The 26,061-nt window shown below is 41.6% G+C and overlaps 1 protein-coding gene across 2 annotated transcripts in view; it reads left to right on the top strand.

Moving 5' to 3' along the window:
- The window catches only part of kalrna (kalirin RhoGEF kinase a), a 213,456-nt gene that overhangs the window by 156,022 nt on the left and 31,373 nt on the right, over positions 1–26,061 (top strand). For both annotated transcript variants that reach the window (XM_049595069.1, XM_049595068.1), the window contains exons 39-40: positions 101–179; positions 2,077–2,244. In XM_049595069.1, coding sequence (XP_049451026.1) covers positions 101–179; positions 2,077–2,244 — 247 coding nt within the window. The remainder of the gene's footprint in view (positions 1–100; positions 180–2,076; positions 2,245–26,061) is intronic.

Here is a 26,061-nt window from a genome sequence, read left to right as displayed (position 1 = left end):
AATGTGACAGTTTGAGGATGTGCTTTTAAAGCCCCTGTTATATAAGTAATGTTTTTGAGGTTTCAAAAGTCTAATCGCATGTCTCTCTTTGTGTTTGCAGCTCTCTGGTGGATGTGAGTTGACAGTCGTCCTGCAGGACTTCACAGCAGGATGCAGCACGGAGATGTCTGTCAGCACCGGTGAGACAAACCTCTCTTTCCTGTTCACACGTTTTAGTCCGGATCTCTTGTCTGGCTTTGGTCATTACGGCCAAAGATTTAAGAGTCAGCACTTACAGTTATCAGCATGGTTATTTGAAGAATCATGATGAGTTCACTTAACCCTTTGAAGCCTTAGTGAATTGTCTTGATGTCTTTAAAAAACATGGAAAGAAGGCAATGAGCATGTTAATGAGAAATGTCCCAAATATTAGCAAGATATTAGTAAAAAGTTACCAAAAAAAAGGTGAAAATTAGCACAAAAAAGTAAAACAACAAAAACAGGAAATTACCTGAAAAGGGTGCTAAAAAATAATAATAATATTCTTTTTAATTAATGTATTTGATATTTAATTTTAATAATAAAACATATTTTAAAAAAAAGATAAAAATTAATAGTAGAAAAGTAGAAAAAAATATTTAATTAATTTTAATAATAAAATTAATACATTCAGTATATGTATATATTCACAGTTGTTATTATTAGAATTATAAGTATATAATTAGAATAATAATTGTGTGGGCATTTTCCCCCTAGTCTTTTATATTTTTAATTTTCTAATTCTCTCTGTGTCACTCTTTGAGGTAATTTTCAGGTAATTTCCTTGTCACCTTTTTGTAATGTCTTGTAATTTGCAGGACATTTTATGCCAAATTGCTGATTTCTTTTTTTAATTTTCAATAAATCAAACCAATTTGCTCAGCTGTCAAAGGTTGAAATACTTGTGAGAGGTGTCTGAAAGCAGTGCGAGAAAATTGATGTCACTCCAGGTTTTAAAGGGTTAAACAAAGACAGACAAATATAGTAACCACACATCTTGTCTTAATGCACACAGTACATTAAGCAATAGAATAATCATAAAAGCATAAAACAAGTGGTTAACATAAGATTCAGTGGCGCCATATATAAAAACAGTAGCACCAGTAGTGGATTTAGCAGCGCATCAAACGGCCCTTTAGATAAAGTGCTTCATGTGCATTAAAAACATCTGCTAAACGTGTGGAGAGGACAGACAGCTTCAGGATATGTACTGTCATGGAACCTGATGTTCTGCTCGTAAAACTTGTTCATCTTTTGTGAGAAGGAAGGAATATAAAAAGGCTGTTGGCTGAGTGAGAGGCGTCCTTTAAAACTTTAAGGCCCGTCTTTTGTAGTCTAGCCTTATAGATTTCCGTTAGGAGTGTGAGATCACATCCAGTAATTCTTGATGTAGTACGCACCACTTTGTCCAGCTGTCTCCTGTCTTCAGCTGACATGTTGCCAAACCACACAGTTACTGCATAGGTAAGGATGTTCTCTGCTGCTGCTCTGTAGAGCTGCACCAAAGCACCTCTCTCTCAAGTTTCTCTGGTGTGTTTTCTTGAGGGTAGTAGTGGTGCTGATCACTTGATGACTGAGGATAAGTGATCCCCACAACTCCCGGGAAAGTCCACAACTAAGTCCTTGGTTTTGGAGGCATTTAATTTCAAGTTCACGTTACATCAGTCCACCAGGGATAAAACCTCACTCCTTTAAGCTGTTTCATTGTTATTTGAGATCAAATCCGTGACTGTGGTGTCTTCAGTGAATTTAAGCATCATAATTGACTGGGAGTGGGAGATATAGCCATTTGAGTACATGAGTGGGGACAGGACACACCCCTGTGGAGCGCCAGTGTTTGGAAAGGATTTAGACAAGATTGTAGGTAGTTAGGGTGAGCCTTAATCCTGCTAAATACTAGTGTAGTGTAGGAAGCTAGTGTATTTTAAGTATTTGAAATTGCAAGAAAGAATATTCCCCCTCTGAAGACATTTTAACCCGGACAGTACGTCCTAAAACTTGAGATTGTCAGAAGTCACAGTACCACCCTGTAAACCAGCTGTCTGCTCTTCTCTCCAGGCCAGACGGTGGAGCTGTTGGAGCGGCCGAGCGAGCGGCCCGGCTGGTGCCTGGTCCGAACCACCGAACGCACCCCCCCACAGGAGGGACTGGTCCCCAGCTCCGCACTCTGCGTGTCCCACTCGCGCTCCAGCGTGGAGATGGACTGCTTCTTCGGCTCGGGGAAAGGTAGGAAGAGCAGCAAAGTCCAGATTAAGTTCATGTACTGACCTGCTGCTTTGTCTGAGTTTATGACTTGGTTTGTAATAATAATAACCTTGTCATTGCTCTGGTGTGGAAGCAGAGTTGTCTTCAAGAGGCCATAGAAATTAGAAAAGGAAAACTCTTCTCCTCCTGCTCTGGCTCAGGATCAGCGTGTTCTTCATGGTGCATTGTAGGTAAACACAGCTCAGTTAATGAGTGTGACAGTCGTGTTACTGGAGAGGTCACAGCATCTTTGTGTCGATGCCAATTCACTGGCTCCTCTTTGCTCCCTCAGCGGAAACAGAATAAACTCTGTTGTTGCTCTAATTCAAAGAGTGGAGGCATTGCATTATGTCCAACTGTGATGTTTACAGAAAGTTCAGCTCAAAGAGTTTTGAAAATACAAAAACTTGGGTACCCACTAGCTCACCTGTTAGAGCAGGCACCCCATGAACAGAGGCTGTGTCCTTGCCACAGCGGCAGTGGGTTCGATTCCAACTTATGGCGCTGCTTTGCTGCATGTCATCCCCACTCTCTATGCCCCTTTCTTGCTAAATCTGTCCTATCAAATAAAGGCAAAAAAGGTCCCAGAAATATCAAGAATTAAAAAAAAAGAAATTCAACTAGTCAAGTACAGTAATGGCCTTGGTGTTTTTCATTATCATCACGCCTTTCTCTTTAGTCAGACAGAAATAAAGAACACTGTCTTCCTGTCGTCAGATCACTTAAAGTAATCTGGTCTGTACTGACCTCTGTTGGTGAGATGTGGATACCACACTAGAGATGAAACCTGTCCTGCTTATCTACCAAGCCTGCCTCCGACACACTGCAAAGAAATCCTAAAAGTAAATGTTGTTAAATGATCCTTATGTATGTATGCATGCATTATTTATTGAGGATGAAAGCAGATGATCTTTAAATAGATCTAACAGATGGATTTAGTAGAAGGTGTCTGAGCATGTGAGGAGGATGTTTTCTCTAGAGCAGCATGGAGATATTCTGGCTCCACTTTTAGACTGACATTTTAGAAATATTACTAGAGAATGCAATGCTGTGGCTTGTAGCATCCATTAATGTGATAGTTTCCTGAGAACATCAACATGCTAACATATGTGTGGTCCAAATTTAATGGCATGCTATCCAAATAGTGTTTAAGATTTTTCAGTTTGGATCCAAGTGGTGGTGTGACTGAAAGATATCCCCAGAGCCACGCAACTACACCGCTCAAAAAAATTAAGGAATCACTTAACAGTCATAATCTAACACCAAGTCACTGAAACATCAGGGATATGAGGGTCAGAAACAGACTCCATGAGGATGGCATGAGGGCCAGACGTCCTCTAGTAGGACCTGTGCTCACAGCCCAGCACCGTGCGGCTCCATTGGCATTCACCAGAGAATATCAGAATTGGCAGGTCCGCCACTGGCGCCCCGTTCTCTTCACAGATGAGAGCAGGTTCACACTGAGCACATGTTGCAGGCATGGAGACGCCGTGGTGAATGTTATGCTGCCTGTAACATCATCCAGCCTGACTGGTTTGGCGGTGGGTCAGTGATGGTCTGGACACACTGTTCTGTCCTACAGAGGGCGCTGTGGAGCTGCTCTACTACTACGTCCTCCCTGCATTTGTTCCAAGTGACCTCGGACTGTGTTCAGTGCAGGGTACACAGCAGATTGTGCCGATGGTGTCTCTTGACATCTCATTGTGATGCTGCATAAAGATGAACTGATTTCACCTCGTTGCATCATGGGAGTTTTACAGCACAGCTGAGGTGGATGCTGAAACGTATTAGTCGTTCACTTACAGCAGCATCCAGAGTCCTGTTTTTATGTTGCAGATTAAAGCAACAACAGTAACACACACACACACACACATGTTGTCATTTTCTCCCATTTTATCACGTTGTGAATACCAAACTTTGAACTCACAAACCTCAAACTTCCTCCCACCTACACACACACACACACAGACACACAGTTTGCTTTCCTAATATAACTAGCCTTCCTGCAACCCAGTTTACAGTTTTTGTCTTGCTCAGGGATTGAAACAACAAGGAGGAGGTCTGTGTGTATGGGAGATTCCTCTTCGCTGTAGTCACACACACACACACACACACACACACACACGGTGCAAGATCAGCTGATTTGCCTGCCACAGCCATGGTGTGTTTTATGCTCTTGCTGATGAAAAGGATGTTTTGTGTTTCTGTGGTGAGATGCAAATCAGACAACTGCAGCTGCTACACATGGGAATAAACACACAGGGACACACACAAACATTTAAGACACACACACACACACACACACACACACAGCAAGGGACAACAGTTGAAAAATTAGGCTTGTGCTGAGCAGAGAGGTGTTTAAACTAATAAAGCACTGAAATGTCCCAGCCAAACAAATGGTCACTACAAATGCTGCTGTTAACTTACGTCATTTGGAATAAAAAGAATAATAAGGCACTTTATTTGTGTGATTTATTTATCTGAGGCTTCCTGGAGGCCAACACGGTCATTTAGTTGGTTTATTCCTCGGGCCATCTACAGCTGTCACAAGACTTACACATACTGGTGTGGTAATTTTCAAAAGAAGGTGGCTGGTGTTGGGTTTATTATAGTTACAGTTATGAGATGCATGACATCATAGTAGTCAAATTTTGAAGTGAAGCAGGCGTTACTTTGACCTTTAAAGGGGAACGCCACCCAAACTATGAATTCTGTTATGTTGTTTCCATGGCAGAGAAAGTTCAATCAATATTTGTAACAATGAGTTTCAATGTCTCTCAAAGCCAGAAACCAGAGAAGTAAAGCAGATCAGACAGAGTGCGTATTAGCAGCACTGGGTGGCATTTCGTAATAGTTAATAGTGAAGCATGTTGCTCGCTGCAGAGCGCCCCATGTTTTCCGCTCATTGCGCTTGATGTTTTTGCTGGAGCACCCTGAATGCCTCAAGTTGGAAAAATCAAAAGCAAAAGAGTGGCAGACAACACTAGCAGTTTTCCCATTTTCCAATCAGATGAATAAAGGGCTGTACACATGTCGTGTCTTTAACTGCCTGGAAAACGCGAGGTCAGACGCTGGGCACCACTCTTGTGTCTTTTCTGTGCCAGCTTTCAAGAGCACAGCGGCAGGTTGCATCTGAGGTTGCAAAACAGCCGGAACAAGCACAGTATCATGGCCTGTTCACCTGAAATCCTGAGTGCAGAGCTGATCTTCTTCCAGATGCTGTTTATAGAAGTTTGTAGACCTGCTGTCTGTGGGACAGATGTAAAGCTCTGGGTAGCCCTGCACTAACATGATCAACTTTTCCGTATTTATCAGACTGAATATTTACAGAAGAAGGGAAAGATATCTGTCTGCTGTGGTTGGTTGGTCCTTGCCACATCAGTGTGATGTGGGCTGCTGTGTTCCAAAAGTTGATCTCTCTTTAACTCAGGGCACAGCTCTTGCGCCCTGAAAAATAGGCACTCGGAAACGCGTGCACACAGCGACAGCATCGCTCTGGTGTTTGAGCACGCCTGCCACCTCTCTACATTGAAAACAATGGATTTCAGGGCGCAAAAATAACCAGCATGTGTACGCCACCTAAAGAAGATGGGCTTCTGTGATGGCAATGACGACAAGTTGTAGCATACGGGTCATGGTTTACGTTAAGCCCACTTTGATTAATGCTTGAGGCAAGCTGCAAGACACATCTGAACAAACTGTAGCCTTACTTACTTTTACCAATTGCAGGGGCTGTGGCTCAGGAGGCAGAGTGTGTTATCCACTAATCAGAAGATCAGCGGTTCGATCCCCAGCTCCTCCAGTCTGCATGTCAAAGTATCCTTGAGCAAGGGGCGTCGGTGGCTGTTGCTGCAGCAGCCTGGGTTCGAGTCCAGCTTGTGGCCCTTTGCTGCATGTCTCTCCCTCTCTCTCCCCCCTTCACGCTTCACTGTCCTGTCAATTAAAGGCAAAAAATGCCCTAAAAATATCTTTAAAAAAAAAAAAAATCCTTGAGCAAGATACTGAACCTCAAATTGCTCCCAATGGCTGTTCCATCGGTGTGTGAGTGTTAAAAAACTGAGTAGCAGGTGGCACCTTGTATGGTAGCCTTGTATGGACGTGTGTGTGAATGGGTGAATGTGACTTGTAGTGTAGAATGATGAATGAAACGTCAAATGATTAGAAAGGCGCTATACAAATGCAATCCATTTACCATTTACCAGTGGTCATTGGTCTGATGATTGACAGCAGATTGACAGAGCTGACTCATCCTAAAATACTTTAACCCTTGATCCGACTGTCAGCTAGGCGAAGCTCCTGGGTCAGCTGATGGTACTCCCTGTGATTTCTCTCCTTTCTGAGGGTCTCATTCAGCCACACAGACTTCAGTGTCCCATTGTCCAGTCCCCAAGTGGTCCCCGCCTGAAAGCTGCAAGAACTGCTCTGATCGGTGCACGAAGTCTCAAACTTGTGAAGTCATCAAGTATCAAGTCTGGAGCTGCCACATAGACAATGAAGGAGCCTGATTTTTTGGACCCACAGATTCATGTTCATTTTGTCTTTAATACCCAAATGAGCTTCATTTTGTTATACTCAAAAAATGTTCCCACACTCTCAGAACATTCCCCAGGGTGCTCTCAGTGGCATCTTTAACGTCTTTCCAAATTTGTTGTTTATAGAGCAGCTCCAGACTTCATACTTGATGACATCATAACTTTGGTTTGGGTTAGTTTGGGATAGAGTTGTTAATGTTAACTGACATTTTTGGACTGTCTGAGATCATAGGAATAACGTGTGAGATTTAAAAATGGACACAGTTCCCCTGTAACGTAATCTTAATCATGACCAAAACCTTAACTTATCTGTAGGTGACCATAACCACAAGAATATATCCAGACCTAAACTGGTCTATGTCACAATAAAGTTGTAGTTCTATCAGGAATGAGTAATATAACTTACATCATGTGAAACAGTTGAGAGGATGGGTCAAAAATAGATGTTCTTTCTGTTTTGAGTGTGGAGGGGGAGCTGTGGAAGCTGTAAAAGCAGGAGCAGCAGAGACAATCGAAAGGCCTCAGATTGAAAAATATAGGACCACTAGAAGTTTATGGCGCTATGAGAGAAAACAAACAGCGCACATGCATCAAACACTGCACTGAACTTCCACCTGTACAATTGTTAGTTTTACTTGCGGCTCTAGCAGGCAGCTGCATCCGGCCTTTTCAGGAATTTATGTTGCTGTATTCTTAAAAACAGTAAAATTCCGCCACTTATTGAGTCATTCATGAAAACATTTTGTATCATCAACATTTCTGCTCACAAACAGGGCTGTATTTTCTGCGAGGCTTCTCAAACACCTTTATTTAGGGCAAAAATGATCAAGCATCTGCACAGTATTCTCAATATGTTGCTGCACAGCGTACATTCAGCTGCCTGTCAGTAGAAAGACATGCAGAGCTGTATCACACTGAGCAAACATCCCACACAAAGACCCACTTTCATCGTCAACCTCGCTAGTTTCACTTGATTCCAGAGCAGGCTTCCCTCCCATAACATGGGAATGCCTCACATAATTGTTTGATGGTGTAAATGCAGAATTAGATTGAAGCTGCGTCTGTTCACTCGAGGCAGATGGGTATTTAACTGTCATGTTTGTTAATGAATGAGTCAAACTGTTAATTAACCCTAAAGAGCTAATTAAGTAGACTGGATATAAACTTCTGAGTTCTCTCAGGCTCCAGCCTTCTCTCTCTGTCTGCCCTGTCTTGGGTGTGTGTGCGAGCCTGTATGTGTGTGTCTTGGGTCTTGTGACTGCTCTGTAAAGTAGGTCTCCTTGTCCTCTCTGAAAGACTGTGAAGACACTGAAGCTCTAAAGTTAACTGAACTGAAAATCAGTCACGATGGAGTTTTGAAGTCACTGAAACAGATTGAATGGAGACAGCAAAGGGTTGTCCACACCGAGAACAATACCCATAAGGACCAGGGCTGGGTCTTTGGAGAAAATCAAATATCACAATAATTTTGACCAGACACCTCAATATCACTACTGCGAACTATTGGTGCTTTCACAAAACATTTATACTATGAGATTTTTAAACAGTGGATGAAGGGAAATAATAAAACAGCTACAGTCTGGTAGGTTTAGAGAATCAAATCACTTTACTGTAATGCAGCCTTTAAAACCAGGAAAAAACAACTCTGACAATAAGACAGTGTCCAATTTGCAGACAGATGCCCAAACACTGGCTAAATGCTCAAGAAATTTATTGCAATATTTCAGTACTAGACTTTCATCAGGAAGATATTATGATGTCCAAGATCTAAGATCATATCTGGTAAGCGTATGGAAGAGGCTTTCCATGTAGGCCTGAGGAAAGGTAGAGAGGCCCCAGAACAGAGCCATGCTACCAAATATAATACTGCAAATGCAAATAAAGTTTTCTTTGACTAAAGTGTTCCTGACTGAGCTATAATTATGGTGTTTGAAAATCATGCTATCTCAAGTGGATGGCAGAGTCCACACCGCAACCATAACGACAACGACTGTGACAAATGATATCAGAGCGTTTTGATGAATAACACAAACACTGACAGCCCAGTAAAACTTCAAACCTGCATGTATTGTCTTAATTCTGGAAATTCTGGAAACTTCTTCTTTGTCTTCTTCGTCTTCATCTTCTACATCTTCTTCTTCTTTGTCCTCGTTGTCTTCATCTTCTCCTTCGTCATCTTCAACTTTGTCATCTTTTTCTTCGTCTTCTCCTTCGTCATCTTCAACTTTGTCATCTTTTTCTTCGTCTTCTTCTTCGTCTTCTGCATCTTCTTTGTCTTCTTCTCAATCTTCCTCATCTTCTTCTTTCTGTTTATTATCTTGTTCATCTTCCTCGTCTTCATCTTCTCCTTTGCCATCTTCTTCTACTTCTTTGTCATCTTTTTCTTTGTCTCCTTGTTCGTCTTCTTCTTCGTCGTCTTCATCTTCTCCTTCTGTCATCTTTCTCTTCTTCTTCTTTGTTGTCTTCATCTTCTTCATCCTCTTCTTCATCATCTTCTTCGTCTTCCCCTTAATCTTCCTCATCTTCTTCTTCTTCCTGTTTATCATCTTCGTCTTCTTTGTCTTCCTTGTCTTCTTTGTCATCTTTTTCCTCTTCTTCTCCTTCGTCGTCTTTGTCGTCTTCATCTTCATCTTGTTCGTCCTCTTCTTCCACGTCTTTTTCTTCGCCTTCTCCGTTGTCTTCTTCGTTGTCGTCTCCTTCTTCTTAATCTTTATCATATCCTCAGTCTTCCTCATCTTCTTCCTCTTCCTCTTTATCATCTTCTCTGTCTTCCTTGTCTTCTTCTTCTTCTTCTTCTACTTTGTAATGCAACCCCCCCGCCCCCCAGCAAAGGTAACGACCCTTGTAGGCTTCAGATCCGTGCTCACACTGTGTGTCTTTGCCATAGTGCAATAAAAGCTGTGGGCTTGTGCACATCGCCCGTCAGTGTCTGCGATCATCAGTCAGTGTACTGGAGCAGTTGCATCTGTATATTCTGGAAAATCGCAGCAACTAGTGTCCTGAAATATTCAGCAACACATTGAATCACCAACCTGTGAACCCATACCCCTCTGGTTTCCTTTTTCTTTTCCCTGCGTCACGTACAGTATAACTAACAGGTCATCAGTCAGTATCCATTTTACTAAGCTGCTGTGCAGCTACAACTATAGTTAGTGTTGATTACCCTTCAGTCTTCAATCAGGACTTCCATGATTGTTATCGCAATAGTTGATATCTGCGATCAGGAGTTATACTGGCATACGTCATGCCTCCTTGCTTCTCTTTTACATTAAACAAGTTTGTCCTTTTGTTATAAAAAGAGGAGCTGCAGTATTATTTCCTGAATTTCTTGCTGTAAAGCATCAGCTGAGTTACAATGTATAAAATGGGACACTGCAGGGAAACAGAGCTGCTGGAAGCACTTTATCTAGGCTAGGTGTATGTGTGTTGTCTCACCTGCTGCTGCAGTGATCATCATAATGCTGTGACTATAACGTAAAGGGCACAGCACCACAGGGTTAAATATAGAGAGAGAAGTTTAATGTCTATCACCTCCAATGCACAAAGTAAATTATAAACTTTAATAAAGAACAGCATCGTAGTGAGCCATGTTGATGAGGAGATTCATCTAATGTTGGTCTGTTTACAAGAATGTGTTGTCTTCATTTTTTTCCCCTTATGGTGCACAGCAGAAGAACAATAACAAAACTCTCAAAGGACAGAAAAGGAATCATCAGACCATCACTGTAAGTGTTTCCTGCCAACAGCAGCACAGTGTGATTCCAGTGAAAAGCTTTACAAACCACATGTGAACAAATAGGAACTAAATGAGTCACAGCCAAATGTCTGGTCATTTACAGCAAAGCTCGGAAGCTGTGGGGATTCTCTATAATAACTCATGATACTGATTTGAGAATGTATTGGGGGATCTGGGTTTGTTAGACTAGTTAGAAGCAAGTGTTGAATACACTCATGGTGGTTACATATTAATTCATGGAGTGGTGGCTTAGAGGTTTAAGAATTAAGCTCGGGACTAGAAGCTCGGCAGTTTGACCTCCAGGTCAGCAGGGTAAATCCGGAGGTAGACAATCTAATTCTAGTGTTCACGCTCTTTTGGCTCTGTTTTGGTCTCCACCAACTCCTTAAGAAATATTTGGTTCTCTAGCTGCTAAAATCTCTACTGTCTTCAGCAAGTAGCGAGAGAGAGCCAGAACAGTCAGTATAAATTCTGCAGAGTCCGATGATAATAATCTTTGGGTTTGTTACGAAGAGCTACCCCTTTCACATTCAAGTAGTCAATGTTAAAGTGACAACAGGCGACTTTTCAACTCTCTTGGGACTTTATTATTGTCTGGTTTGAGGACATTGGGACGTAGGCTCGTTTGAGGACATTAAGACTTTATTGTCACCTCGTTTGAGAGCATTGGGACGTAGATTTGTTTGAGGACATTGGGTCATAATTGTCATCTTATTTGAGGACATTGGGATGTAATTGTCATCTTGTTTGAGGACATTGGGATATTGGATATTAGGACTTTAATATTGTTTCTTTGAGGACACTTGGACTTTATTGTCTCGTTTGAGGACATTGGGACTTCATTATCATCTCATTTGAGGACATTGGGATGTAGTCTCTTTTGAGGACATTGGGACTTTATTATCGTCTCATTTGAGGACATCGGGACTTTATTGTCGTCTCGTTTGGGGACATTTGGGCTTTATTATAATCTTGTTTGGGGACATTGAGACTTTATTATCTCGTTTGGGGACATTGGGACTTTATTATCGTCTCATTTGAGGACATCGGGGCTTTATTATTGTCTTGTTTGGGGACATTGGGACTTTATTATCATCTTGTTTGGGGACATTGGGACTTTATTATCATCTTGTTTGGGGACATTGGGACTTTATTGTCGTCTCGTTTGAGGACATTGGGACTTTATTATCATCTGGTTTGAAGACATTGGGACTTTATTGTCGTCTCGTTTGAGGACATTGGGACTTTATTATCATCTTGTTTGAAGACATTGGGACTTTATTATCGTCTCATTTGAGGACATTGGGACTTGTTTAGTTTTTTATACTCATCAGGTCCTACTGATCCCAAATAGCTTGGAGAAATTGAAAATGGATACCAAACAAAAGGTCAGGTCTCAGGAGGATATCCACTCTATATCTGCCGTAGTTCAATAATTCTTGCAGCACATTTACTGTACATGTCAGGTATACAGATTTTATACGTTGCCAAATGCCAAAAAGCCATTAGTTCATAAATGAAGCTGGTAGTGTTACAAAGTCGATATGTGAAAGAGGCTTAAGACACACATTCCCTCATGGTCACTTTTCTTCCTAACCCACACACAAAACCACACACGGCGTTGGAACCTGAGTCTCTGCTCTCCACAATAATTAACAATGACTTCTGTTCCAGACGACTGAAGTGTGTACGGGAGGGAGAGAAACTCTACAACTGTGTCTGAGAAAGAGAGACGAGTGTGTGTGTGTGTGTGTGTGTGTGTGTGTGTGTGTAGGCTCCTCCTCCATCTCCTCCTCCTCCTACCTCATTTGCTCTCCCTCTCTGTCTCTCTGTGTTGAATGTCAGCAGTTTAGACTTGAATCTCGTGGTGTACACACACTCTCCTAGTCAGTCAGTCCGGTTAACAAGTTGGTCGGCCGGTCAGTGGTTGAGTCGGACCGCCAGTGAGAAGTGTATGTGTGTCTGAGTGAGGTGTGTGTGAGCGTAGGATGTGTGTGTGAGGGAGGATGAAGCGAGCCCGGCGTTGCTGTGGATGGATCCTCGTCCGCTGCTGCTGCTGCTGCTACAACGGCACAGGTGGGACGAGACGTAGAGACACATGGACAGGAGTGTCTTAAATGTGTGTGTCTGTGTGTGGCACTCAGTGTGACAGCAGTATGTGTTGTTGTCTGTGTATGTAGTCTTTGTGTGCGTGTGTGTATGTGTGTGTGTGTGTTGCATGCTTTACACGTTAGGAAGTTTGCATTGTGTACGTGTGTGCTGCTGAGGAATGAAGCAGAGAACAGGTTTCTGGCTACCAGCATTCTCCACACAACTCAGCTGTGAGAGGGGTGGGTGGGTGGGTGTGTGTGTGATGACTGAATGAAGCAGGGACCGAAAAACCCAAGTAACAGACGGAATTGTTCTTTGGAATTTTTTTTTTTTTTTTTATCCTGTGTTGTGGCTACTGGAAACTAATTTGAATTGAAAATTAATTTTGAAACAGGAAGTTTCACACAGTCACACAGACAGACAGAGATAGAGCGATAGAGACACAGAGAAGAGGACAGTTTCTGTCTTTGTATCTCGAGAATTAGATGTTGGATTGTGCAATCGCTTTTCCTGCAATTCAGCCAGCTGCTGCACAGGGTGTGTGTGTGTTTGTGTTTGGGTGTGTAGCAGGTTATGACAGAGATTTTGGCCAGCATTAAAAGATTTACTCTGACTGCACTGGATTCATCATAGTAATCATTTTTTGAATTTCTGAATCATTGCGTGTCCCTGTAGACTGAGTGCCACTGTGGTTTCTACTGTTTCTCGGTTTCTCTGATTCAGAGCTGTTGGCCCTGTCTGAACCTGTTTGTCTCCAGGTTACAGATGTACATCTGATGACTACTGAACTGTAAAAGTGGGGAAATACCTCACTATCAATGACAGTCTTTCAGCCAGCGAAACAGAGTTGTTACAGGTCAGACATGGATCTGTATTAATATATGTTTATTGCTATGGATACCAGTAAACTCTTTGCCTTTGTTCAATCTAGTAATGCAGAAACTTTCCTTAGGTCTTTTTAGACGGGGACTGTAAGGTGCTTTTGAATACAGGTGTGTGGTTTGTCTGTTTGGTGGAGAGGTCAGTGGTACTTTAAGGCAAATAAGTAACTGGCTCTTTTCAGGAAGAGTTCTCTCTCCAGGAAAGACAAAAGAAGCATTTGGTTGTTTGTTAAGCTTTACTGTTGATCAGCCTCTTGGACGCGGGTGAATGACTTTTCTCTCCAGTTAGGCAATACAGTTTGTGATATTGGAAAGAATCAGACTTCAACACTGAAGCCCGATCACAAAACAACTAAGGTACTGACAAACAACTTATTTGGTTGCTTACGTTAGAGGATGTAAGTGCCTTAGCAAATATGCTGAAACGTAACTTTCCAACAATGCTGTGGTTAATGTGTAAAACACTTGGTTATGGTTAGGAAAAGATGATGTTTTGGTTTGAAATACCCACTTTTGTTGGCATCAGCCCTGCTTGAAATGCAGTGATGTCTTGGTAAAAACAACCGCTTCACATGGTCCTATCTTTGATGGAAACACAGCGACAGATCAAACATACAACATTTCCGTCTGTTGACTGGACTGTTTTAAAAGGCACTGACAAACAAACAGTCAATCAGTAAAGGACTTGTGTGCGTTTGTAGAAAATGATACATCCCTGACTCAGCATGAAAATCATTATATGCTGGAGGCTTAAATCTGTTCAGTAAATAAGATGGGTATTTCCGGCACAAGTAACATGGCTATTATCAATGCTAGCAATGCTAATACAATTCAATATATGCATTCAATAAGCAACCCAGTCACTAGAATTAGTGAAATTGTACATTTCTGAAAACCACAGATAGGTTACATTTGTACGTTTTTATGTTGTGAATACCTTAAAGCTACGTTTCTTTGCAGGTATGTTATGTAGCAGATATGCTGAAACTTTTCTTAACGTTTCAACAACTCTGTGGCTAACGTGTCATTACATTTCGGCACAAAAACACTTGTGGGTTATGGTTAGGAAAAGATCAAGTTTTGGTTTTAAACCCACTATACCCACTTGGTAAAAACAACCACTTTACATGGCGTTATCCTTGATGGAAACATTGCGACAGGTCACCACAAAACAGCCACGTTTGATGACTAAATAGCCACTAGAAGCACATGACTATGACCTGCTAAGTAACGTTCAAATGTAACATATCTGTGGCTTGCAGGAATGTACTATACCAGCATTTTCTTCTGTCGACTGGACTGTTTTAAAAGGCACCAACACACATCCAATAAGTAAAGGACTTGTGTGCGAACTTGTTTTTAGAAAATGGTACATACCTGACCTGCTGGAGGCTGAAATCACTTCTATAAATAACATGGACATTTCTGGGACAAGTAATATGGCTGTTATCACTGCTAGCAACGCTGATACAATCCAGTGTATGCTCTCACAGACTTTACAGCCTCATCCTTTGGCCCCAGCAGCCATCTACGTCTCAATCATGGAGGAGGAGTGGGAGCTGTTACTTAGTGTGCATGGGATTTTAATGCCCAGCGCTCATGGAGTGTCATGTCGTTTATGTCCTCACAGAATCTTAATTGATATCTCTGTCTGAATGTTAGGGGACACTAAAAGAAGACTCTGGACTTTGGTGGTAGGAAGTTGGTGCAGATCTTAATCTATAATGTAAGAGATCTTCTTCTGTTATAAAACTGACAGTTCAGCTCTGTGAAGAGAACTCCCCTGACTCTCCTCTCAGTTCAACCCCATTTACTGTACATACAGTCAAACAATCAATGCACTAAAGCAGGCTGAATTTTTGAGTGGTTTTGCTCAGTTGACCGGCACTCTAGCTGCATGACTCCAGGTTACACAGCACGGACAGTCGTGGCATTCTGTTTCCATCATGAGCTAAAAATCACCTTGACGCTGAAAGCTATTGTTCTCCATGCGTGGTACCTTTAAGAGCACATGCAAGGTGTGTATGTGTGTGTTTGTAGGGTAGCATGCAGCTACAGTTAGCTAAAGGTTAACTCCGCTCTGTGTGTGGACAGGCTGTGGACTTTGGCTCCAGAGCCTCTGAGCTTCACGCTCACCTACAGAATGGCATGTAGTTAAACTGGTTACACTAATTTCAGTGAAACCAAACTGGAGCCAAGGTGATCTAGTTAGCTCGAAATCGAAAGTGAGGACACATTCAAATGACATGCTAGGCTTTCATTGCTTGGGTCACGCACATAGGTCAACAAGGTCACAACGAGGTCACATTTATAATATCCTCAAACTGCATAAGCAACAGCCTCATCTGTGTATCAGAGGTGAATGTGCTCCTGATTCCAGCTCTATATTCTCAGCATGCCAGAGGATTCCTTCAATAGCCAAGCCTTTTTTCCAAGTGTGTAAAATACTTTCTATAAATGTCACATCATTTTAGCATAAAGCTCAGCTGGTTGGCCTGGATTCTGTGGCAGCATGCATCTATGAACTGTATACGCAAAACATCAAACTATATTTTTGATCACGACTTAGGCCTGAGGAGAGGAGGGAAGTCTGTTGTTGTTGATATTGCATGTTTTATTGCATATTTTTCCACACACACAGAAAAGAACACACACACAGAGGCACTTCCTCACGCTCTCAGACAGTGGCGGAGTGACTAACTGGCGTGTAAAATGATCCTACGTCCTGTCCATTACCCATTAAACCTGAAGATGGGCAGGAAACTACTCTGACCCTGGGGCGCACACATGCACGCACACACAAACACACACCAGCAGAGATAATGGACAGAGATGGCATTAGTCTTTTCTCCACTGCTTCATCAGCTTTGATTCATTGTGTTCAGACTCATCTGACCTGCTGCTCAGACTTAAATTAGAACAAATGCTCTAACACATTTGGCAGCATTTGTAGCAGCAGTGGAGTAAGACGACTGTTTAACTGTCCCGACAGCGAGACTTAATTTGAGTTTTAATTTCCTGTAAATACATTTTTAAATCTGACCATTTTGTTTGTGTGAGTGTGTGTGATGTGGAAGTAAGTTTAGCAGCTTTTCTACCTCTTCTTAGTTACTTAGTCTTAATTTCCGCGTTTATAAAATGTTTTTATTTGTGGTAGTATCTCTCAGTTCCAGTTTCCAAGAGTATTAGGGATTGTTGAGGATTGTTTTTCTAGCCTTCAGGGTGGGTGTTATGGCCAAAATCTTCACATACATGTAATTTGATATCACAGTAATGGTATATATCATGATGCAGTTCTGTAAATTCAGTTAAGTTTGTTTAAAATGACCAGGGATGCGCAATGTTATCAGCGAGTAATGCATTGTTAATTCTTTGACTGAGAGTATACTGTACTCATGCAATGAGCCCTTCACAATATGGAATAAACACAGAAAGCAAAAGCCCCTGTGTGTGACTACTACTAAGACCCAGCAGGGCTTCTACTCCTTTGTCTTCATGGTAAATAAAGTACTTTGATAATGTTTTTGACTTCGCCAGCCTTGTTTAAGTTTATTAGTTAATTACATGGTATCGGATTGGATAGACTTGCATACTCGCCAATTCTTGATCCAGCATTTTCAGCAGTATCAGACGTATTTCCAATACTTGGATTGGTATTATTGAACTGTGTGGATGCTTTGGTGAGGAGCCACAGACAGCCTGCAGGAACAGACACAGCCTAGTCACCTGAGGATACAGGTATCATTGGTTCAGTCATGATACCTGGTGATAACATCAAGTACATTCCAACTTCCTTCAGCCACTTGAGTGCACAGCGTTAAGATAATCATTGCATGACAAGCGCTATCATCATCTAAATAATCTGCATCTGACGTGAGACGGCCACCAGCAGTCACCAAGGATTGATTTTTATAGGGTATGACTATCAGAGTGTCAAAATATAGCTACTTGCCTGTATTCTGACTGGAGGACTGGAAATCATTTTGTATATATTCTTATGCATTTTAGGAAAAGGTCTGGCTCACAGGATGTAGATTGTGGGTATAGCCCTGTTATTGGCTGTCTATCTTAGGTGCATCTCCTAGTCTCTTATAGCCAGACCCATCTCCATACTTAATTTTAGCACTGTGCATGAAACAAGAACTTTAGAGCTTGCAATCTACATGCCAAAATGTCTTTTGAAGTTTCATATTGCATTTTATTTTGCAGCCATTTAGCCATTTTAATACTAGGGCTCACGTCTCCACCAAAACACTATGGACACTATTGCAAAGGTACTGATGCTATATCCCAAGCTTATTGCTGCCCAAAACAACTGTGATTGAGTCAAATAAATACAATTCCCTCAGCGCAGAATTATGATGGGTTCAGCCAGACTTTTCTCCAGCACTGGCACAGCATGAGATAGATCTAGCCATGCGAGAGATGAGTTAAAGGTGTACTCTCCACTGCTAGTAATTGCACCTCTACTATTGTTTCGATTGTAGGGACAAACACGAAGTTTCCTCAAGTCAGAGATGAAATGAGTTCCTATAAATACATATGTGTGTTTTGCTACTATGTAAGAAGCCCTCTCTGTAACCTCCTGGTGTTATTGTATAGTCTCGCAATGCTGCTGCTTTGAAGGCTCGATTAAAGCTCCTTTTTATCTCTATAGCTTCCTTTGATCTGAGACCATAGGGACCGTGTGTGTGTGCATCCCTGCATGTAGTCAGATGTTTGTAGCCACACTGCAAACATTTTCATCTGAAGTCTGAATAACCTTTCTGTTTGTGTCTCCATTATGTCGCGTTAAGGCATCTGCAGTAACGTAGGACCGGACTGCGATTAGAAGGAGAACAAAATTAGTAATGAAATAAGTGAAGTTATTGACATCCAGTGCTTAGAAAGTTTATTTACATTGAACAGTTCTCGGTGGTTTCAATCTTCTGCTACATATGATTTCAAGCCTCACATAGACGTAGGTTTTACATATTGTTGCTGTGGATCAACGTGTACCGTCCTGTCATTAGTGTGGTGCCCTTATAATAGTCAGTAATTTCTTTTGTGTAGTTACTGTGGTTGTGTGTCTTGTTAAATATGTAAGGTATGAGAGTGATACAGAGAGAGGTATGAGAGGAATGTCATCCTCCCAGATTACTGTCACTTCCTGTCATTGACAAAAAAGCAAGATGGGAGGGGAGCAGGCGGGCACAAAGAAAGACAGCTACAGTGTTAATACCTCTAACATACTGTTATTACATACTGTGCTACTTTTTATAGTTCTTTGTCTTCCTGCAGCATCTTTGTAATACTTTTGTTCATGTTTAGCTCAGTTCTAATAGAAAATGTTGGCACTGTAGGTTCCTGCAAACCATGGATAAGTTACGTTGGTACATTTCATACGCATCATTTCACAGTTTTGTTTTAAGGAGTCATCACTGTGTTTTTCCAGCAGCTTTTTAATTACCAAAGATGGGTGTTCTTAGCAACCTGTGTTGTGTTTCCTGCTGGGATAGTGCCACAAAATGCGGTTGTTTTTTTTACCAAGACATTACTGCATTTCTTGTCATGATACTGTTATGAAAAGCTGTTGTTTTTATCGAGACATCTCTGTGTTTCCAGCAGCTTTTAATCACCAAAGGCGAGTGTTTTTTAGCAACCTGTCACTGTGTTTCCAACCGGGATAGTCCCACAAAATGCGGTTGTTTTTTACAAAGCCATGCCTGCATTTCCTGCTGAGTGTTTCTTGGTGACCTGTCACTGTGTTTCCAGCCAGGATAGTACCACAAAAGCAGCTGTTTATTACCAAGACATTGCTGTCCCCACAGAACCTATCTCTGTCTGAATGTTAGGGGAAACTAAAAGAAGACTATGGACTTTGGTGGTAGGAAGTCGGTGCAGATCTTAATCTATAATGTAAGAGATCTTCTTCTGTTATAAAACTGACAGTTCAGCTCTGTGAAGAGAACTCCCCTGACTCTCCTCTCAGTTCAACCCCATTTACTGTACATACAGTCAAACAATCAATGCACTAAAGCAGGCTGAATTTTTGAGTGGTTTTGCTCAGTTGACCAGCACTCCAGCTGCATGACTCCAGGTTACACAGCACGGACAGTCGTGGTTGTTTTTAATCGAGGCATCACTGTGTTTCCAGCAGCTTTTGAACCACCAAAGGCGAGTGTTTCTTAGCGACCTGTGTTGTGTTTCCAGCCGGGATAGTCCCACAAAATGCGGTTGTTTTTTTACAAAGCTATGGCTGCATTTCTTGCTGGGATAGTGCCATAAAAAGCAGTTGTTTTTGTTGAGACATCATTGCGTTTCCAGCAGCTTTTACTCAACAAAGGTGGGTGTTTCTTAAACCTGTCGCTGCGTTTCCAGCTGGGATAGTGCCACAAAAACTGGTTATCTTTTACCAAGACATTGCTGCATTTCCTGTCCAGATAGTGTTTTGATAAGTGGCTGTTTTTGACAGACATGGCTGCATTTCCTGCTGAGATAGTGCCACAAAAAGCAGTCGTTTTTTATCTCGACATCACTGTGTTTCCAGCCACTATTGGGCCATCAAAAGGAGGCATTTTAAACCAAAACACGCTTTGCATTTTATTACCTATTTTAAACTGTAAATTATGTCCCCAGGGAAAACTTTGTCAACATCTGTGTTATCTAATAAGATTAAGAGATTAACGGAGATAGTTAGTGGTAACTTCCAGGACTATTTTGGTAACGTACCTGGAACCTTGTGTGTGTGTGTTGAGCTGAGTGTGCCTAAGTTTCAATACTCTCTTGTAAAAAGAGCCATTCATAGACAAAATGTGTGTGTAGTGTAATTACAGAATGAAGCCGAGTGTGTGTGCGTGAGAGACAGAGCAAGACAAAACTCTGTTGTGTTGTATTCAGACCGCTGGTTTAGTATCTACCAGACTGCTGGACGTCACATCTCTGTGTGTGTGTCTGTTTGTGTGCGAGTGTGTGATTAAAGATAGTGAGTGATGGGGGTTTTAACAGTAGACAGTCTGTCTTTCTGTCAGCTGCTGAACAAAAGCTTCCCTGTTTGGTCTCACCTGACTTTGGCTCTGATACTGCTGTACTCTTTAGCACACATAGTACTATTCAGTGTTAACCCACTACAGTACGAACACTGCACTTCTTCAGTTGATTATGACCACTGACAAATTTGATTTCTGTTTCTAAAATAAACATTTTACTGCCTATAAAACAGCCTTTTCTGTGGAGGACTGTGTGGTAGAAAGTGTTGTGTGTAGCGTTGAAAGTGTCAGTTGATGTGGGAGTGCAGCTACCAGTTTCAAACAGATAAGGAAATACAGACCTGGAATCCGGATCAACAATGATAGACTGCTATATTGTGTAGAGTGACACTGTAAGTGACATGGAATTCACAACACCTTAAGGCTTCCTGTCACAGAGACTGGCATGTCTGAATTTTTGTCACCTTTGTTCCACTACTGTAAAAACATTCCCTCCTTACCGACACTTTCCTTTTTGTCCCAAACTGTGGAATGTGCTCTCTGTAGATAAAGGTGCAGCTGATCGTCTAGTTTGCTTGATGACAAGTAATGACTATAGAAGAATTTCAAATAAATCACATGATAATAATAATGCATTTTATTTATAAAGACCTTTCAACTCACCCAAGGTCACTTTACAAAACCAGATAAGATCAGGGATGGGTACTGATAAGATTTTATTCATACCAATCCCATTATTGATTCTGCTTATCTGTCTGATTCTTTACCCTTAGTGATTACTGAGCAATTTGCTACACATTGTCAGTGTCAACACAACCGTTCAGTTATCTCTGATGAGCCTTTTCCACTGCCGCTTTTAGCCGTGCCAAGTAAAGCCATGCCGTTCCGATTTGTGTTACCAGTTAAGACACACTATGCCATGCTGAGCCGTGCCAGAGATGGATCTTCTTCAGAGTAGGTTCAAAAGCCAGGCTGCCTGCCCTCAAGCATTTAGCGGGGACGTTTCGCCACCGCAGCCAACCCCGACAACCCTGCTTCTCTCCCCTCAAACAAGCTGTGTATGTTGCGAGGCTCTCCTCACCTCTGTCTGCAGAGAGAAAGGCGTTTTTAAAAGTCTTTGTGTTGAGCTCTCAGCACATCTGTAGCTTCTAACAGGAGTTTAGTTTCTCTGCGTCCTGTTTTTACTTTAGATATCTGCTTTATTTTGCAGTTCATGTTCACTATCAGCCGTATTATAAGTTGTGTGAAGTTGCTGCTCAAAAACTTAACATTTCCTTATTTTGCTGCTTCACAATGAAAGTAAGGAGGGACTTTTATTTTTAAGACTCTACTGGAATTCAAATATGTTACTGGGTTTTCCTCAATTAAGACAAGTGTAATAATACAGCAGGGAGGAAAGTGGAAGTAGAAACAGCCACAGTGAGATGTTGATGAAGAGCTGCAGACAACAGGCTCTTACTGCACCTCTGCAAACAGCTCACCTCCAACAGGTAAACCTCTTTTACCTGCCCTGCTGTGTGATGGAAAAACATGCTGCAAAAATAGCCCACTGCTTTTAAATGTCATCACTCAAGACGAGCCGTCATCAGTGTAAGACACACCTTCAAGAGGGTAGCCCTGTTGAAGTGCAGAGATGACAGCTTAAGCCAAACCAAGCCAGCCCATGTTTGTTAAAAAGGGGTATGAGTCTGAACATGGTACTTAAACAGAGTAGGAAGAAGGCATGCATGTGACTCAGGTGTGCAAAAGCTCCAATGTTTGACCATTTTTTTAGTCAAAGAAAAAATCTGTTAGAACATCCCATAGGATATTTAACCTTGTAAGCGGATGAACTGCTCGGTTTGGAAGCAGTGGCAGTTGTGAGCAGTGTCAAATACATGGCGTTCCTGGAATTTAAGCACATGTCACGTAGGAAGATGTTTCAGCAAATTGTTGGTGTTTCCACCATTACTTGAAATGATTATTTTTACATACATTACCAACAGTTCTGTTGGCACCTTTATTTGAGAAATGAATCTTCGTTTGAGCCGTTTCTTCTTTTCCACTACTACTCCTTCTTGTTGGAAGTTTCCAGCAGCGTAGATGCATGAGTGTGGTGTCATTTTTGTTTTTGTTTTGCAATGTACCACTGTACTAAAAAAGGAATTGAAAAGCTTGGACGCATAACTTTCCAGTGGATCGAACAATTTGGAAACTGTTCTCAACTAGAACTGGTTGTTAATTCCAATCCTTCGATTCCCATAATGAAAAACAATGACGATAATAACAAAGAACAATAAAAATTATTTTACATTGCTTAGCTGTAAAACCAACTGAACCATCACAGCAACCACTGAGCCGCCCATCTGTTGAGGAAGACTGCAAGATGTAGTTGAAAGCTTCAGAAACTGACCTTTTGTTAAGAGTATTTTTGTCACGTTTCTAGCTCATTGAATGTGATGGTCCTTTAAGAGCTGTTCCTGGTTTTAGTGGTGACTGGTCAGCTCCCAGCAGCTGCCGGCAGCACACTGGTCCTGCAGTGTCTTTTTTTCTCTGAGGGAGGAGATGTTAAAACAGTGATGTCTTATCTCTCAGCTGTGTGTTTGAGTGTGTGCACTCAAGCCCGTAATGAGTTTCTGTCGTCAGCGAGCTGTCAAGGCCGCTCAATGACTGACACAGGCTCAGCTGAAAGCACACTCGCAGGTGACCAGGTGACGTAAAGGACTTGCGTATTCCCTCACTTGAGGACGAATGACTGGATTTGCTCAATAACACTTCAGGGAGTAACCACTGAAGCACTGAGCGAGAGTGACGGCAGGGGGAGAGAGTGTGAGAGGGAGAAAGCAGTCATGAGGTTGTGAATCAGTAGAGATCCTGATGGGGGACAGGATGCTTGCAGTTTCTGTGTCTGGATTAATGTCTAAACCAAATCCAGTGTGAAGTAAATGAGCAACCTTGGGTACAAACCTGCCTTTTACCTGATGTCTGGACAGTGTGTGTCCTGCTCAATGCTGCGGCCATATGCCCTGTAGTCTTCGCAGTATTTTCCAGATAAGTTCTGTGAAGACTCATCATATAACTCACTGCTTGTTTAGTTTCTTTAACACTTTTTCAGATAATTGAAAGCAGGCCTTGTGCCTGACTGCAACAACTCATGTTTTCACACGTGTTTGTCAGAATGCTCTTGAAGTTACAGTGACCACTTTGCAGATGAGGTAACTTTTTCATTAGAAATGAGAACATGTTTTTCGCTTTTCTTTCGCTAGTGCGTTTGTGTTGGTTTATAGTGATGGCAGGAACAAGTAAACAACACCACCCTGTATTTGTTTCCAGCTAAGCGCCCAGTTATTTCTCCACTTGAACAAAACAATCAGTGTCACCTTGTGTATCAGTTGCTATGAATATACACAGTATTCAAAAATAAATATAGTTTTGGCCAGTCCTTGTTTGCCTATGAGGCAGCTTAGCAACTCTGTATTGTTGAACTCGTAGGATGAAAGTGAGTTTAAGTTGAAGTGACCTTACAAGAACAAAGGAATTAGTTGCAGTCAATTACAAATGAAAGACCAACAAAGAAATGCTGGCATTGTATGTTTCTGCAAACCATGGATATCCTCCTCAGACCCTGTGTCCTCATACGAGGACATGACATTTTTGGTTTACTTGACTTTTTACTTCATTCTGCTTAACGTAGACCTGTTGTCCTCGTTCTTGGACACTTTTTTGTGCCATCTAATGGCACCAATCCATGTAAAAACAAGATGGCAGCCATCTCAGCCAAGTGAGTCTGCAGCCTATCCTGACACAGAGGTGGACAAGGTCCAAAACTTGATCACATTTTATGGTTGAAACTTGTTCATTTCTGATTAATAATGTTTGTAGTTTGATATGACAACAGATTTAACCAATTTTAGCAACAGCAAAGACGCTGTTAATTAGACAGTACATGTTTGAAGACATAAGGAATTTATCATCAGCTTGTTGAAGGACACTGAGACTTAATTATCGTCACGTATGAGGATAAAGTGAAGTGGTTTTTTTTTTTTATACTTATCAGGACAGGATCTGATTCCAGATAGATAGGAGAATTTAAAAATGTGAACCAAACAAAAGTTTGGGTCTCAGGAGGATATGTTACATTTGTACATTTCATTTGTATCATATCAACATTTCTAAAGTAACATAGAATATGAACTGACTTTGTCATCGGGAGGTGGAAAGGATGGTGGATGGCAGTTGTTTATTAGCGAGTCATAGCTGCATTTTAAGCCACCAAACATTGGTGGCTTTTAGCAACCTGTCACTGTGTTTACAGTGGCTTTAAGCCATCAAATATCAGCTTTTTTTTGTGAACCGTTGCTCTGTTTCCACCGGGCCAGAGCCACGAAAAGCAGGGTTTTTTTTTTTACCACGACAATTCTGTGTTTTCAATGGAATACAAGCTACCAAATATTGGTGTTTTTTAGTGACCCATCACTCTGTTTCACCTGAGCCAGTGCCAGTTTTTACTGACACATTGCTGTGTTTCCAGTGGAATGTAAGCCACCAAACGTTGGTGTTTTTTAGTGACATGTCTCAAGGTTTACAGCAGCTTTAAGATACCAAATATCAGTGCATCCCATCACTCTGTTCCTGCAGGGCCAGTGCCACAAAAAGCAGTGTTTTTTTACCGAGACATTGCTGTGTTTCCTGCCTGAAATTGTGCCACAAACACCGGGTATTTTAAGCCAAAACACACAGTACATTACAGTTGTTCTCTTGCACTGCGGGTAGATCACATGGTCTGAACTGTCTTCCACCGCTGAAGTCAATTGATTTCACTCAAGCTTTGTAGATATCTTCAGTAGTGTTTTGTCCCTCTCCACTCACTCTCTGCAGTGTCGTATTTGTGTGTGTTTATCATGAGTTTGTCTCATGAGAGCGAAAGAGAAACAGAGGCACCTTCAGTAGCTCTGGGTGACCTTGGCTGTTGTTTTCTTAACAGGGGGTTTTATCTCTGCCACACTGCTGACACAGTCAGATAACTAAAACAACAGATACCACTAACATGGACTGAATAACCTGCATAATATGACGGGAAGAGGTGTGGAGTCAGGTGATCTCAGGAAATGGTCACTGTCAGAAAAAGTACTGGAAAAATATTGAATTTGGACAATGCTTTTTAAGTGACGCAGCATTTAATATATGAAATTACCTTTTTTTCATTCAATTAATGAGAAATATTGTACAGTTAATATAAAATAAAGTCCAGATAAATGTATAAAAATGATTCAGATGCCAACAGCCAACACACTGGACTTTCTGCACATTGTGGCACTGCTGGCATTTGACCTGCTCCGGCTTACGACACTTTTAGGAAGTGAAAGTCATTTTATTGTTGATCTTAGAGGAAACTGTAACAGAAATAACTGAATATCACATGTTGTATTTGCCATCTGCAGCTCAGCAACAGACATTTGTGCACAAGTAGGAGACAGTCAGATAAAAAAACAGGTCAGAGATGAGGAGGAGGGAAGGAAAGGAACGAAGGAAGGGAACACATGAATATGGTGAGAAATGAAGGTAAACAAAAAGAGCAAAAAAAAGCTCACCACTAATAGACAGTACTG

Source organism: Epinephelus fuscoguttatus, linkage group LG13, assembly GCF_011397635.1.
Source record: "Epinephelus fuscoguttatus linkage group LG13, E.fuscoguttatus.final_Chr_v1".
Taxonomy (NCBI): Eukaryota; Metazoa; Chordata; class Actinopteri; order Perciformes; family Serranidae; genus Epinephelus; species Epinephelus fuscoguttatus.
This window is presented reverse-complemented; position numbering and strand designations above follow the sequence as displayed.